Source organism: Lynx rufus, unplaced genomic scaffold (assembly GCF_022079265.1).
Source record: "Lynx rufus isolate CCGP_SWC_20201006 ecotype Redwood Valley unplaced genomic scaffold, mLynRuf1.p SCAF_5, whole genome shotgun sequence".
NCBI classification, from domain to species: Eukaryota; Metazoa; Chordata; class Mammalia; order Carnivora; family Felidae; genus Lynx; species Lynx rufus.
In genome coordinates, this window is record NW_025814867.1 from 103,081,325 (window position 1) to 103,097,490 (window position 16,166).

The window sequence follows — 16,166 nt, forward strand, 5'->3', positions numbered from 1 at the left end:
AGTCCTGCTTGAATTTGACCACAGTTCCTCACTCCCTTCTCCTAAGGGGCAAGAAAAATATACCCTGAAGCCCTGAAAACCACAAATCATGGGTTTGATCTGCTCTGCTTCTCCAGCACTGTTTCAGCTGGGAGAAGGCCCTCCTAATCTTGGCCCCCTCCTCCCTGTCCCAGCTTCACCACACATTTATTTCATACAAACTTTGTCCCTTCCCCCTTATTTTTGGTTCGTATAAATAAGAGAAAAACCCTTGTGTAAAACAGGCTCTCAGAATTCACCTTGACATTTTGCCCCACTTCTGAACATGCCCAGTCATGCCCTGACTAAAAGCCATGCCCGGTGGGAGTTGAACTTCTTATCCTTGACAAGCCTGGCTATCAAGAGAAACAATATCATATATCAATTTTTTGATAGTTTGGCTAACTCAAGTCTACAGAACATAGCCATGTGACCCAGAGTAGGAAAATCAAAACAAAACAAAACAAAACAAAACGCCCCAAACCTCCCAAGCCATATGTTTCAAAGGTGGTTAGTATTTTATGGAACCATAACGAGGGAGGCTCTTGTCCACAGTCTGCCTACTGTTCATTTACATACAGTTCTACTTGATTATATACTACGTGTGTTAACCAACTAGTGATTGGAAACAGCATAGCAGTAAGACTGGGCAGCACAGAGGCCCCTGCAAGTGTGTTTACCACAACAGCAGGGAGAGAAGGGTGGGAGCTGGGAGCACGCTGCAGCCAGGGTGTGGGGCTGATCGGTGATGAAGGGCTGTGCATGGCTCCGTAAGCCCCCAAGGCTGTGACTGAGTGCCTGTATGGCACCACAGTGGTCACAGTGCTTCACAGCCCTCCTGAGTTCTCGAACAAGGGATCCATGTGTTCCAGAGCAGAATTATTTGGGGTCATTAAGAGAGACATGGAGATTTCTCTCCAAAGTTTCTTGGGGAAAAAATGTTTGGCAATAATGAGATAAGCTTCAATTATCTGAGGACATCTTTGCAAAAGGCCTCATTTCATGATAATGCAGGATAAATGAAGCATTGGTAAAATAATGAAGGTTCTCCCATTCTTGTAAATATACCACCCTTCACATTTTCCCTTAAGCTCTTTTCCATGCAGGCTGGACACGTAATGTCATGTATTACCAAAAGTCATCAATACAGTGGTCTTCCTTTGTAGTCACGTTTTGGATATAAGTCACGTAAGGAGTATCTGTTCATAGAAGTAAGTCATCTTTCACAGACAATAAACAGTTTGATATTTCCTCCTGATGTTGTTTCTTGTTGATCGTGAAGTTGTCATCAGGCAGAAAGCCTACCTTCCATCCCCCTGGGCACCATGAGCAGAGCATCACCATCAAAAAATGAGAAAGAGAAACAACTTCGAGAGGCAGTCCAAAGGTACCACAATCGACTGGCAGAACAGCAGCCACAGGTGAGCTGTTGTTAATTCTTTCCAAAATCTACCCAAACTCTTTGAGCTGTTGGTTTTATGTGTGCACATGAACTAAAGTGGTTGTTTCCTTCTTTTTTTGTCACCTGCTTTTCATTTTGGGGCTAAGGACTGTTTGGGAGGGAGCACAGTGCCCCAGGGGCTCAGAAAGGGAGGTGAGTTGTTAAAAAAAATACTACCTGTGACATTTAAGCCCATCTACACATCAGTGCACGTGAGGAATAGGAAGATTTATTTCCACCTACAAATTCACATAGAGTCTGGTATAGGCGACATGGTCAAGACTGGGGCATAAGTCTGTATGTTTCCCAAGATTGTGCTCTTCCCTGAGAGTCGATTTTTGAGGTGAAGAATTGGTCTTTTAAAAAATATTAGCCTATTAATATAGAAACTCAATGTCACTTAATTGTTAAGAAAATTCAATAAATAAGACATTACTATCAGTAAATGTAAGTAACCATGACAATTTCAAGTGAAAGAAAAAGTGGCATGCAGAAATATTATTTTAATCTCTTAACTAATAAAGGAATTAGATCTCTGTTTACTTTATAGATTTAACACCCAAATTCAGCATTTTTAAATATAGCCTGTCAACTTCCTCAAATAGAACCTGAGGAGGTCAGCAGCATATGTCCAAATGTGTTGACCTCTCTGTAAATGTCAGGAAATAAAATACTTGAATAGAAAATTCTCTTATGGAGCAGGAAGAATGATCCTCAGGCTTATTATTACCTTATTTATAATAATAATAATAATACCTTATTATTATGTGCTCAGGCTTAATACCTTATTATTATGTGTCTCCCTGTGCTTTTTAGAAGATAATCTTTCTTCTCCACCTCATTTCATCTTCTTACCTCTCCCACTTTGCTAGGGATCTGCTGTGCAGATCAGCCCAGCCACCACTTGGGATCACAACCAAAGAAACCTGACCCTTCCTGTTAGTCTGGAGTCTCTGGGTCTCTCAGGAAGACCTGACTGAGAGTCGCTTTGCAAACATATTCTCTTAAGCATTCCCTGTCCCCTGAAACTGGTGAAAATTTCTACAGTTCTTAGAGCCTCTAGTCGTGGGTTTGATAACACAGGTCGGAAGTAAAGGTATCATAGCCTGCAGTTATTTTGATCAACAAGTAGGTACAGTCAGATCTTTCCAATGTGGAATGTCTTCATTTGGTTTTCATTTCTTGTTTACCACTCCTGTAGATTTGTGAAGACAGACAGCATATCCTGAATTGATTCTATCTTTATTGCAGTCTCTGGATCCTTTTTTCTTTCCAATAGAGGTCAGAGCGGACCCTTGGATAGTAATAGTTGCCAGTTGCAAAGACTTAAATTACCCTTTTGTTTGTTTAGCATTGGCTGTTTTACTCATTACTAAGGTAGAGATTTTGATGGTAGCTGTTGGGGTAACATTTGGGCCATCCGTTCTGCTTATTCTTTCTTTCTTGGTAGTTGAGTTTTTCATAACGAATTTGATCCAGGTTTATAGATTCAGTCTGTTTTAAATTTAAACAAAGAAGTTTAGCAGTACTTGCATAGAGACTTGCTGCCATCAGTTCAAAGGATGTAAGAATCCTCACCCTCCTCGTCCCCTTTTGTGAAAATAATCTTAACATATTCAACTCATTTTCAACACTCAGTGCCCTTAGCTGACCCTGTTTTGGAGCTAATCAAGGAAAGCTTTGTTTAAGGTTCACCAGCCGTAGGCAACCAGTTAATTTTGAGGTGATCATTGAGCACACACTTGCCTTTGGGTCTGTCCCATGCTGGGCATTGTGGGAAACGCAGAGTAACTCTAATACCACAGCGTGAGCTCTGTGAGCTCAGGGATAACCTTGGTTTTGTTTACTGTAAATCTCTTACCAAAAACTGTTCCTGGCAAGTAGTAAGTACTCAATAAATAGTTGTTGAATCAATAATAGAACACACGTTCAGATAATAAACAGTTCTTTTGCAGACCGAGTCTAACAGCTGTTTGAAAATTAGTGACCAGGGGTGCCTGGGTGGCTCAGTTGGTTAAGTATCCAACTCTTAGTTTCAGCTTAGGTCTTGATCTCAACAGTTCATTAGTTCAAGTCCCACAATGCGCTCTGTGCTGGTAGCACAGAGCCTGCTTGGGGTTCTCTCTCTCTCTCTCTCTCTCTCTCTCTCTCTCCCCCCCCCCTCTCTCTCTCAAAATAAACAGACTTAAAAAAAAAAAAAAGAAAATTAGTAACCATTGTAACATAATACTAGTTCAGTACTTGTCTGATCATAACTGAAACTATGATAGAGGTTTATTACAGGGAGAGAGTAGGGGCAGCTTCAGTCAAAAAAAGGTTCGAAGAAGGAATGGCAGGGACACCTGGGTGGCTCAGTTGGTTGAGCGTCTGACTTTGGCTCAGGCCATGATCTCAAGGTTCGTGAGTTCAAGCCCCGCGTCGGGCTCTGTGCGGGCAGCTTGGAGCCTGGAGCCTGCTTCAGATTCTGTGTCTCCCTCTCTCTCTCTGCCCCTCCCCAGTTTGCACTCTGTCTCTTCCTCTCTCAAAAATAAATAAACATTAAAAAAAATTAAAAAAAAAAAAGAAAAAAAGAAGGAATGGCAATGAACTTGTGTCTTGAAGTTTATTTAGGGTGAAGAGAGGGAAATGACCGGGCAGGCATTCTAGGTGAGAAAAACATTATAAACGAAGACTTGGAGATTAGCACTGACTTGTTCCTTCATGGTGCCAATCCTCTAAATTACATGCTAAACTTATGTATTTTAAAAAATAGACTCAGCATCTGTGTGACATGTCTCTCTTTTAAAAACTGTGTAACTCATTATAAAATATGGTAATTGCTGAATAGAAGACCTCTGGAAGGTGACCTCAATTCCCCTTTCACAAAAATAACCCATGAAAGTATTCAAAAAACTCTATTTTGGTGATAGCTGCCAGATGCCAGAAACAAGACTCAAAACTGCCCAATAGTCATTGTGAATTACTCTCTTCCTGACCACCTTTCAGATGAAGTTCTGTTAGAATATAACATGGGCAAGGGTGCCCAGAAAAATAGGGCCTTAGTGCCATTCAGGTGAAGTGCAGACATGATTCAGGTGTGGGGTAGATATCACTGGAAAATCAGGAACTGGTTAGTGTATGACTATGATTCACTATGTCTACTGGTGGTGCCCATTCATTCAACATCAGGAAGTAATAAGATACATGCCGTGTAATTATGGTTTGCCCGCCTCTTGTTCTCCCTCCCTACCTCCCATTACTAGTGCCTACTTATGCGCTGACCAGACTGGGAAGCAAATATAAAAATGACCTAAATCTGCACATCCCATTTCGTGTTCTCTTGTATTTCATCTTTCATGGCTGAAGGCATCCTGATCTGGAAAATGAAAAGTTCACTAGGTAAATCAAAGACCTGTCTGGATCTTAGATTCTGTGGTCCTGGGTTTTGTATCACTGACAACCAGGAGTGGTAAAATAATTGTAGGAGAGAGAGTATGATGGTACTGGAGCTACAGGCTCATGTCCACCTCTCACACACCCTACCGGTATGATGAGTGACTAACCTCTAGGAGTACCGCCTACCTGAGCTAGAGGATACTCACAGTGGGTCAGAAAACTGTTCTGGTAAAAGAGGTGTCTCAATGGTTAGATCTTGTCCTCTAGGAGAAAATGAACTAGCTAAGTCCAAAGATATCGTTTCCATAGGTGGTATGTTATGTAATCCCTGCAACATAGCAGTCATATCAGTTACAGCAAAAGAGGGAAGTAAAGTTCAAAGACATTCAATAATTTGAATCAATTGCACATTTTTAAGTGATGAAGTTGGAGTTTGTTTCCTTTTTGTCTAATTTCAGCACGGATCTGCTCACACTCTCATAAGGTTGAATACAGACAGAAAGGATATAAGAACATTTACAAAGGCAACAGATCGCTACTTTGCAAAATATCTGTTTAGGAAAATACCAAATGAACTATGTGTACACAGTTCATAAGCTGCGTCAGCACCCCAAAACCCTCTTTATAAATTGTGCTTCTGAAACAGCCCATTCCACTCTTTCTCCTTTCTGAATAGATGAATGAATAATCTGTTCCTAACTCCATGTTTCAACTTCATTCCACATTACCCGCTGTTTCTATACCAAGTGACAAGTGCCACCTGCTGGCCAAACGATAAAGCATTTTCATTTTCATTGTGTCACTTGATGGCTCTGCTACTATGTGGTGTGTCATCTGGATAATTATTATTCTGTTTGTCAGTAAACCTAGACAATAATTGTTAAAGCCGTAGAGTAGAGTTACAAAATCAGTTTCTCTGCATTTGAGAAACTTTCCAGTCCTCAAGTGTGCCCCTTTATGAGCTTTAAGTCACAGGTTAGATTTTCATCTACCTCCCGTTGTATCATAAGGACGATTGCATCATAATCATGCACGTGGAATATAGCTTTCGGTACATCTCATTCAGGGTTTTTTGGTACCACCTTAAATCCACTTAATGCCTTCAGTTATTAGAACACAGATCATAACTTGATTCCCTGAGTAAAGCCTACTCTACATTTACCCCTTTGTACATAAATAATGTTAATGAGTCTGTATTTATATCATACGTGTTTTTGTGGTGTGTGCTGTATCACTTGTGCATCCTGTCTTTCTGCCTGAGTATTTTCTGACTGATATTAATTTCTTATCCTACACTCTAGGCTCTCTCTAATCTGACTCTCTTTGCCTTCCTGGCAGTACAGTTGACCCTTGAGCAACATGGATTTGAACTGCGCGGGTCCACTTGTGCAGATTTTTTTTTTTTTTTTGATAAATACAGTAGAGCACAGTAAGTGTATTTTCTCTTCCTTATTTAATTAATAACATTTTCTTTTCTTTAGTATACTTATTGTAAGAGTACAGTATTTAATACATCTAACCTACAAAGCATGTGTTAATTTGACTGTTGTCAGTAAGGCTTCCAGTCAACAATATGCTATTAGTGGTTAAGTTTTAGGGGAGTCAGAAGTTAGTTGAAGATTCTCAGCTCTGTAGGGGTTGGCAGCCCAACCCCTGTGTTGTTCAGAGGTCATCTGTAGTTTCTTCCCCTCTATGGGAATTGCCCTGAGCTGGCCTTAGTCCTTAGGTGTATTCTCCATTTCCATGCTGCTCTGAGTGCCTATGATCCTTCCATTTGGTCTGGAGTGGCCTTTGTCTCTTTTTTAGCTCTTCAAGATCTAAAAAATATCATTCTCTGTATGAAGTCTTTTCTCATCCTCTCCCTATAAAAATGTCTTCTTTCCAGTTCTCTTTGTCCTTAATGGGTCTTTCTTAGAACATGTTTTACTTTCTACTTGGTACAATAGTTATTTGTGTATCTGTTCTGTCTCCTATATTAGACTATAAACTTTTAGAAAGAAGGGACCATTTTTGTTCATCCTTGCGTTCCCCAAAATACCTAGGCCTGGACCTTTCACGTAATAAATATTTACCAAACAATGAATGAAAGATTAAAGGAATAATCTGATTTATGCATAACTCTTCACAAATAGGTACAAAAATAATTAGTTTTCATTTGGTTGAGTTGGTCCACTCTACAAAAGTTAGACTTAACACTTTCTGTGTACATTTTGGAGACCAAAATGTTCTTACACTTGGTCAAAATAAGGTGTGGCATTTGGATGGGAATACAGAGACTGTATTTGGATTTAATTTGTCATGTTCATGGTCTTTGCATCAAGTGAAGAGCCTGTGTAAAATGTCATGCCTGTTAAAAAGGAATTCCAGCAACAGCATTCTGTTCTTTTGTGGTGCTCACGTGGACACAAAAAAATGAAATAGTATAATCTGACAGTTCCCACATTGGTTGTTTTGGCAGTAAATGTGGAGCAAGAAAGGCTTCCTGAACTTTTAGCTGTGTTTTTCGAATTGAAATGGCATATCTGAACACAACTTTGTAATGAAGAGTATGAATGCATTTTCCCATTTAGAATTTAATCTTTTAAATGTGTCATTATTGTGTAGGATGCTGAGATTTCAAATCTCTATAACCATGGAGACAGATGCCTTAGAAAATATATTTATTCATCAAGAGTACTTTTCAGTCTTCTTACATAAACTGCCATGATCTAAAATTTATGATACCTAAAGACCCTTGTCTAACAAGAAGCTATTATATTCACTGTAGTTGAAATATTTTACTTTATTACTCTTGCTACAAAGATCTCATTTCTCTGTGGTGATGTGTTGTTTTTCCGAAAGGGATAATGCATAATATATTCACACTTGTGGGCCCTGTGTTCACAGCATAGCAAACGAGACGTTAAGTGAATTGTTTATGTTGAACTAGTTTAGAAGTTCCTTGAGGGTAGATATCACATGTTCTTTCTCTTGTATACCTCCCACCACCACACCTGACTCAGTATTGGGTAAAATAGATGTCCAACAGAAGATGTTCACCTTCTTAACTTGAATTGCTTGTCCAAATTATATTTCATTTCATTTCATTTCATTTCATTTCATTTCATTTCATTTCATTTCATTTCATTTCATTTCATTTCTAAAAAAAATTTTTTTTTTCAACGTTTATTTATTTTTGGGACAGAGAGAGACAGAGCATGAACGGGGGAGGGGCAGAGAGAGAGGGAGACACAGAATCGGAAACAGGCTCCAGGGTCTGAGCCATCAGCCCAGAGCCTGACGCGGGGCTCGAACTCCCGGACCGCGAGATCGTGACCTGGCTGAAGTCGGACGCTTAACCGACTGCGCCACCCAGGCGCCCCTCATTTCATTTCATTTCATTTCATTTCATTTCATTTCATTTCATTTCATCTTTATTTTATTTTTTTATATTGTATTTTATTTTATTTTATAGAGAAAGAACACAAGCAGAGGAGAGGGGCAGAGGGAGAGAGAGAATCTTAAGCTTCACTGAGCATTGAGCCCGACACGGTGCTCGATCCCATGACCCTGGGATCATGACCTGAGCCGAAATCAAGAGTCTGACACTCAACTGACTGAGCCACCCGGACACCCTGTCCAAATTATTTTCTAACTCGTCTTTTCCTGAGGAGCTGATGTCACACTACATGACAGAACAACACTGTGGTTTACTAAGCAATCTGGTACAGCGCCAGTAGTTAGATGCACATCAGAACAGCCAGAGCAGAACCCCTTCAGGGAGCAGTGTCGTCTGAGGGGCCCAGGACAGTCCCTCTTCCTGACTTCATAAATCACCCTATTATGCCCTGAAGATTGGGACCGAGAAATACCATCTATTGTCTGCTCCTGAGTTTCACAAACATGACCCAGTGCAGCTGCTGAGGACCAATAGGAATGTGAGTCCAAAGGGAACTTCTTGCTCTGAGAAGGACAGAAGTAGCTTTGACTACTGACGAGGGCAGGCAGTCTTGCCACATTACATCCCACACTCTGCATGTCAGTCATTCCTGTTCACATCTGCAGAGACGGAGAGAGTAGACGTTCAGGTGTGTCGTGTGAAATGATTTTCACTGGAGGGAATATTAATTTGGATTTTAGCGCAGGTATACCTATTAGATCTCTGCCCTATAAAAATTTCTCGGGCACCTGAACTGCATGTACAACCAGTTCTCAATTAGTGTGCGTGCTCTTTAGGGATAATTAGAGGCTGCCTGGCACCCTGGAAGCACTGCGGAGGCTGTTTCCTCACTGCTCAGAGTAAGGTACAGATATTTGGCTTCCTTCCAAAGCAGGCTACTCACTGGTCCCTTCTAAAGGAACCCGGTATCTCTAAGTCTGTACCCCTGAGCACCAACACTCCTGAATCCACTCCTGAATCTTTCCCTCTCAGCTTGAATCCCATTTCTCATCTTGTTAGTCCTAATCTCCCCTCTTACTCAGGACCCAGCTTCACATTTTCAGTTCAGTTTAAGGAACTGTATTCCACAATTGTCCTGATTTTGAAGTCTGACCCCACATCTTATGCCCCTTGATTTATCGTTGTTAAGCCTTTTCTACGTGATCGTATTCTTGGTTTGAGTCTGGTTCCTTCCTCTGGCCTAACTCCTGTAGGCTTGAGTGAAGTTCAGATGTAATCTCTATTTTCTACCTTGTCCTTAACCAGCAAGTGCTTTAACCCTGCCCTTCTTCAGTCAGTCTTGCTTGCCCAGACCCAGTCTTCTTTTTTCTTTTTTTTTTTAACTTTTTTTTAACGTTTATTTATTTTTTGAGACAGAGACAGGGCATGAACGGGGGAGGGTCAGAGAGAGAGAGGGACACAGAATCCGAAACAGGCTCCAGGCTCTGAGCAGTCAGCACAGAGCCTGACGCGGGACTCGAACTCACGGACCTGCGAGATCATGACCTGAGCCGAAGTCAGACGCTTAACCGACTGAGCCACCCAGGCGCCCCAGACCCAGCCTTCTTACACAGGGTGGTGTCTTGACACACCTGGGGGCTCTAATCCAGATCCAGAGAATTAATTGTTATTTGCTATGACCTTTCCTTTCTGATGGTCTAGAATCATCCTTCCTCGGGGCGCCTGGGTGGCGCAGTCGGTTAAGCGTCTGACTTCAGCCAGGTCACGATCTCGCGGTCCGGGAGTTCGAGCCCCGCGTCAGGCTCTGGGCTGATGGCTCAGAGCCTGGAGCCTGTTTCCGATTCTGTGTCTCCCTCTCTCTCTGCCCCTCCCCCGTTCATGCTCTGTCTCTCTCTGTCCCAAAAATAAATAAACGTTGAAAAAAAAAAAAAAATTTAAAAAAAAAAAAAAAAAGAAAAAAAATAGAATCATCCTTCCTCTACTCAGAGAATCCTCAAGGAGGTCTTCTAGCCAAGACCATTGGTAATTATTCCTGGCATTTGAAAATAACTATTACTTAAAATGTTTCTGAACACAGGCAGATCTAGTTTTTTTGGACCTTGAGGTTTGTATAGTTTTGTGCCCCCCCCCAGTCAAATAAATCACAAAATTTATTTATTTATTTTTTTAATTTTTTTTTCAATGTTTATTTATTTTTGGGACAGAGAGAGACAGAGCATGAACGGGGGAGGGGCAGAGAGAGAGGGAGACACAGAATCGGAAACAGGCTCCAGGCTCTGAGCCATCAGCCCAGAGCCTGACGTGGGGCTCGAACTCACGGACCGCGAGATCGTGACCTGGCTGAAGTCGGACGCTTAACCGACTGCGCCACCCAGGCGCCCCAATCACAAAATTTATAAATATGAAGTTGGGGGCAGAGCCTTGGAAGGGGTCTGTATTGAAGAGGGTCCTGAAGCCAAAGCTTCATTTGCTTCATGGCTTATCTGCCACTTGTTTCTGCATATACTGTGCCATTTGATTGCCACAGGGTTTTTGTAGTAAAAGATAATTGCATATTTTTTGGGTTTCCAATTCCCTTCTCCTCTTCAATTTCTTCCCCAAGATTTCTGTAATCGTATATATTTTGGTGAATTCTAAAACTACTCTGAATGATTAACTGCACACGTTAAATAGATGAGGAGTTTAAGGTAGAAGGATGAATGGAAGGATTGAATGACAATAGTGCTTATAATGTGCCACTGTTAGAGGTGCTGTAAGTGTACTGACTCACTTAAACCCTATGACACTCCTATGCTTTTATAATTCCTCATTCATAGAAGAGAAAACTGAGGTGCAGAGAAGGAACTTGCCAAGTGGAGTTAGGAAACCAGAGAATCTGACACAGTCAAGCTCCAGACCCCTTACTGTTAATCAGGCATGTGCCTTTCTTGGCTTAAGTCACATAAACAAGACAGGAATACAGATACACTTAGAATAGGAGATTGATTCTTATTTCAAAGCTGTTTGAACCACTCTGATATCTTGCTTTCAGTTTGGATTGATAGCTCTTCAGCGTGGGAGAAATTGAGAAATTAATAGCTAACAGCAATCATAATTTTTCTTTTTGAGGAACTCTGTCTCTATTAGGCAGATTTGGAGGGCAGTGATCTCTCTGGAAGACGGTATAGAGTGAAGATGTTTAGGGGCTCTTTATTTTATTTTATTTTTCTAAATTTTTTTTAATGTTTTATTTATTTTTGAGATACAGAGAGACAGAGCATGAACAGGGGAGGGTCAGAGAGAGAGGGAGACACAGAATCTGAAGCAGGCTCCAGGCTCTGAGCTGTCAGCACAGAGCCCGACGCGGGGCTCAAACTCACAGACTGTGAGATCATGACCTGAGCCGAAGTCAGACGCTTAACCGAGTGAGCCACTCAGGCGCCCCTTTAGGGGCTCTTTAAAGATGGTGGAGGCAGCTGAATGTGGTAGGCAGCACTGGCCTGGTGTCAGGATCTTTAACTGCAGGTCCCAGCTCTTTTTTATAAGCAGCAGACCTCAGGCCTGCCTGAAGTCTCTAGTCCTTGATCTTAGTATCCCCTAGCTCAGTAAAAAGAAGGGGATTAAGCTGCATGTTCACAAAGACCCATCCAATTTTAGAGCGTGTGAATATTGCCATCTTTGTTTGCAAGCTGTTAAGTTTTAAATATCTATATTTATTAATTTTATTCTGAATGCAAACATGAGGTTTCTGGAGCAAAGAAAATTATTATTTAATTATAGCAAATAATTGTGCTGATTCCCATTTGCCCTAATTTGTATCCCTGAGGCAATGGATGAGATGAGTCAGATGACATGTTGTCCTACATATACCAGAATTTGTACTACTGGTAAAGAACTCTGAAAGGGGGTTTGGGGGAGGGGGGAGAATCTGGAAGTTTATATAGGAGAGAAACAGCCATCTGTCTATTCCCCTCCATACGCATGTAACCCTTTGCTCTTTGGGAGGGATCCTGAATTCTTACTCTTCCCTTTGAAATATAAATAAGTCTTTCTAGGGCAAGATAAGACTAGCTTCTCCAGCCTTTACAACCCAGGCAATGTCCACACCGTCTCAAATTCCAGTCCTCCCTCAAAATGTAAACACATACCTCCAAGGAGGTAAATCTCTTTGGAGATGCTCTCTCATTAATAATTAGCATAAATTAATTTCCTAGGTTTGTTCTTCTATCCCAGGTCTCAAGTTTTAGTAAAATTCTATCAGAAAGCCCTGATGGTATGGATACATAAAAGTATTTTCTCTGTAGCATCACAAAGCACAGATACCATTATAAGGGAGATTCCTCAGCCTTCCAGGTCTGTGAGTCTGTGATGACTGGGCCATCCGAATGACAATGTCACATGTTTGAAAAATATGGATTCCCTGGGATCTGCCAGACTGACTGAACAAGATTCTTGGGGACTTAAGCCTTGGAATCTGCATTTCTACTTAGCTCCCCAGATGATTCTTAGATACCACAGACATTCCTGGGTTGAGGATCCCTCAGCTTTTCCGCTTTTCTGACACTTCATCTTATGCAGCTTTTGCTGATTCAGTCTATGATTTTCAGGGCTTTCCAAACATGTAAAGAAATTTAAGAGTCTTTCTGGGAGAGTTTATAAGTGTCATATAAAAATAAATAACTGATATTAGCAAGATTTCTAGGCTGATCATGATTCTTTGAAGTCTGGAGATGATGGTGATGATTTAAAAAAATGCTGTTGTTAGTAAACAGCTACTCCTTAAGTAAATGAGACAGAATTTAAAGCACATTACCAGTTATATAGATTTCCGTTCTATGAAATATGCAATTAAAGATGTAAAAATGGGTTTTTAAAATAAAAAAGCATATAAATGATTTTAAAAACTATATTTAAAGAATTATAGGTCAATTCCATAAGTAATCTTAATCCATCTATTAGTAGAAATGCATCTATCAGTAGAAATACCTGTCGCTAATTAAGGAGGGAAAACTTTTGGAGGAACTAGTAACATTTTTCATTAAGGTCAATTTCATTTAACGTACTTAACATGTGCCAATTTATTTTAGTTCGCTAATTATATGTTATCCCTGTCTCCACAGAAGATATTTTGATAGATAAAACTGAAATACCCTACTTTTTGTCTTAATGCTTTAGAAAACTTTTTTCTAATCTTACTTTTTAGTGTTTTGTTTTGGTCTTTTGCCTTTAATTCTGCTGAATTATTAAATTAAGTGTGCAAGTATTATCTCTGTATTTATTATGATCCGGGAACTGCACTAAATCCACATTTTTAAAAATATTTTCTTTGTTTTTCAGTGTAGTTTTAGGTTTACTATAAAGTTGAGAGGGAGATACAGAGATTTCCCATACACCTCATGCCCCCACACGTTATTCATAGCCTTCCCCATTATTCATATCCCCCACCAGAGTGGTACATTTGTTATAATTGGTGAACCTACTTTGACATGTCATAATTACCCAAAGTCCATAGATCCTTAAGGTTCACTATTAGTGTACAATCTATGGGTTTGAACAAATGGATGATGACATATACCTGTCATTATAGTATCATGCAGAATATATTTATTGCCCTAAAAATACTTACTCTGTGCTTTGTTTATCTCTTTCCACTCAACCCCTGGCAACCCGTGATCTCTTTACTGTCTCCATAGTTTTGTGTTTTCCAGGATGTTGTGTAGGAGGAGTCATAAATCGTATGTAGACTTTTTAGATTGGCTTCTTTCACGTCGTAATATGCACTTAAGTTTCCTTATATCTTTTCATGGCTTTATAGCTCATTTCTTCCTATCACTGCATGATATTTCATTGCTGGATACACCAGTTTATCCGTTCACCTACCAAAGTAGATCCTAGTTACTTCCAAGGTTGGGCAATTTTAAATAAAGCCGCTATAAACATCCATGTGGAAGTTTTGTTTGGATGTAGATTTTCAACTCTTTTGGGCAGACACTAAGAAGCGCTATTGCTGGATCGTCTATTTAGCTTTCTAAGAAACTGCCAAGCTGTCTTCCAGAGTGGCTGTGCCATTTTGCTTTCCTACCAACAGTGAACGATGGCTCCTGTTGCTCCACATCTTCACCAGCATTTGGTGTCCAATGTTTTAGATTTTGGCCACTCTAATAGATGCGCAGCGGTGTCGTTTTGATTTACATTTCCCTGATGACCTGTGATGTGGAGCATATTTTAATATACTTAGTTTCCATCTGTGTGTCTTTGGTGAACTCTCAAGATTTTTGGCTTATGTTTAAATTGGATTGTTTTCTTATTGACTGAATTTTAAGAGATTTGCTTTTTGCATATATTTTGGATAACCATTGTTTATGAGATGTTTCTTGTGTAAATATTTTCTCCAAGTCTGTGGCGTATCTTCTCATTGTCTTGATCTATTGGTTTTTATTTAAAGGCCACTGCTCAGATAAATGAGGTAAGTTTCAGAGAGGAAGCCAGGTAGGTTGAGGGGTCAGAAAGGAAAGAAGTGGGAGCCATGAGTAATAAGCTACTCTTAAAAGAAACTTTGTATTGAAGGGGCAGAGAAAGGGTTGTAGCTAGAGGGTTAGGGGGGTAGGGTTGAGGTAAATTTGTAGTTAGGAGAAGTTTGACAATGTTTCTGGACTAAGAAGGGAGCCAGTGAGACTCATAGCACACGTGAGGCCTGACTGATACAGAAAGATTTCAGCAAAGACAGGAAGGATTACTTGGATGCAGTTAGAGGGTTTAAGTTAGGGTAAGAGGAGAGACATTTTTTCCCTCTGAGATTGTGGGAGAGAATGTCAGGGGGTTCATACACACCTAATACCTAGTTTTGTTTTTTTCTAAAGAAGAGTCAGGGCCATCTGCTGATGGTGAAAGAGGCAAGCTTTGTGTACAGAACATGATGAAGATTTGAAACAACCTTTGCAAAGGGGCACAGAAGCTAACCAAGGATGAATAAAACAATAAGTCCAGAGAGGATGAGAACCAGGCCTTTTTTTTATGGTGTGTTTTCAGCAGTAATGCAAACTTTACAGCCTGAAATTGCTGAGCACACGGGGAAAATGATCAATGATCTGATTGATTTAAGGCTGGGGTTTATTGTGTTGGGTGTGGCCAAGCATAGCTGAAGTGATGAACTGTTTTTCTCAGGCAGAATGGGGAATGGAAAGGAAGCCAAGAGGGGGTGTGGCAGATTGAGAGAAAAGAGAAGAACTGAAGGAATAAAAGTTTCAGTAGCTATGAAGAACATTAATAATCCTGAGAGAAATAGGAGAACTGTAAATTATAAGGAAGCAAAAGGATTTCAGAGCTGGATAGCGTGTAAGGGACAGAAAGATCGGTGTAAGTTCACTTAATTTGAGCAGTTCCTGGAATTCCACGGTGAAGTATGTGATGAAATTAAGGAGAAAGATAAAACAGGACTCGTAAGAGAATTGGACCCAATGTATTAAAGATATGGTGTACCTTTACTGTAGATACAGTGAAATGACTCATTGACTGTAGTGAAACTTTCTGGGTATAGAGCCATGCAGGGAAAGGAAGATCTTCAGAGTGGCTGTCTTTGAATGCCTCTTCCCCTAACTACTACTGTGTTCTTCCAATTATGAGTGAATTTTGCCTTCATCTGGAGGCATTACTACTGGCATCTGGAGGTCATTTCAGTGTCTGGTATTGGCTTCTGTATCGCCTTAAAATATTTTATTTGACTAGCATTATTGATGTGTTTCTGTTCAAAGTGTAGTTGAGACATTTTAATTTTTGCTGTGTTTTTCTGTAATGTCTAAAGTTCTGTGGAAACACAACTCTGAAATTAATATAGAAGAGGAAAGTTTATGGAATTTGTAAAAGTTTTTGTTTACTCACAATTTTAGTTTAGTGATGTGATTAGTAGAGGTTGAAAGTCATTACAATAAAATTATATAGCAAAAAGTGATGATCTTTAAGCCAGTACCCAAAATG

General features: G+C 40.2%; 1 protein-coding gene across 1 annotated transcript in view; it reads left to right on the forward strand.

Annotated features, from left to right (window-relative positions):
• MORC1 (MORC family CW-type zinc finger 1) overlaps positions 1–16,166 on the forward strand; it is a 162,780-nt gene that overhangs the window by 94,251 nt on the left and 52,363 nt on the right. Inside the window, exon 17 of the mRNA XM_047100229.1 lies at positions 1,301–1,437. Coding sequence (XP_046956185.1) covers positions 1,301–1,437 — 137 coding nt within the window. The remainder of the gene's footprint in view (positions 1–1,300; positions 1,438–16,166) is intronic.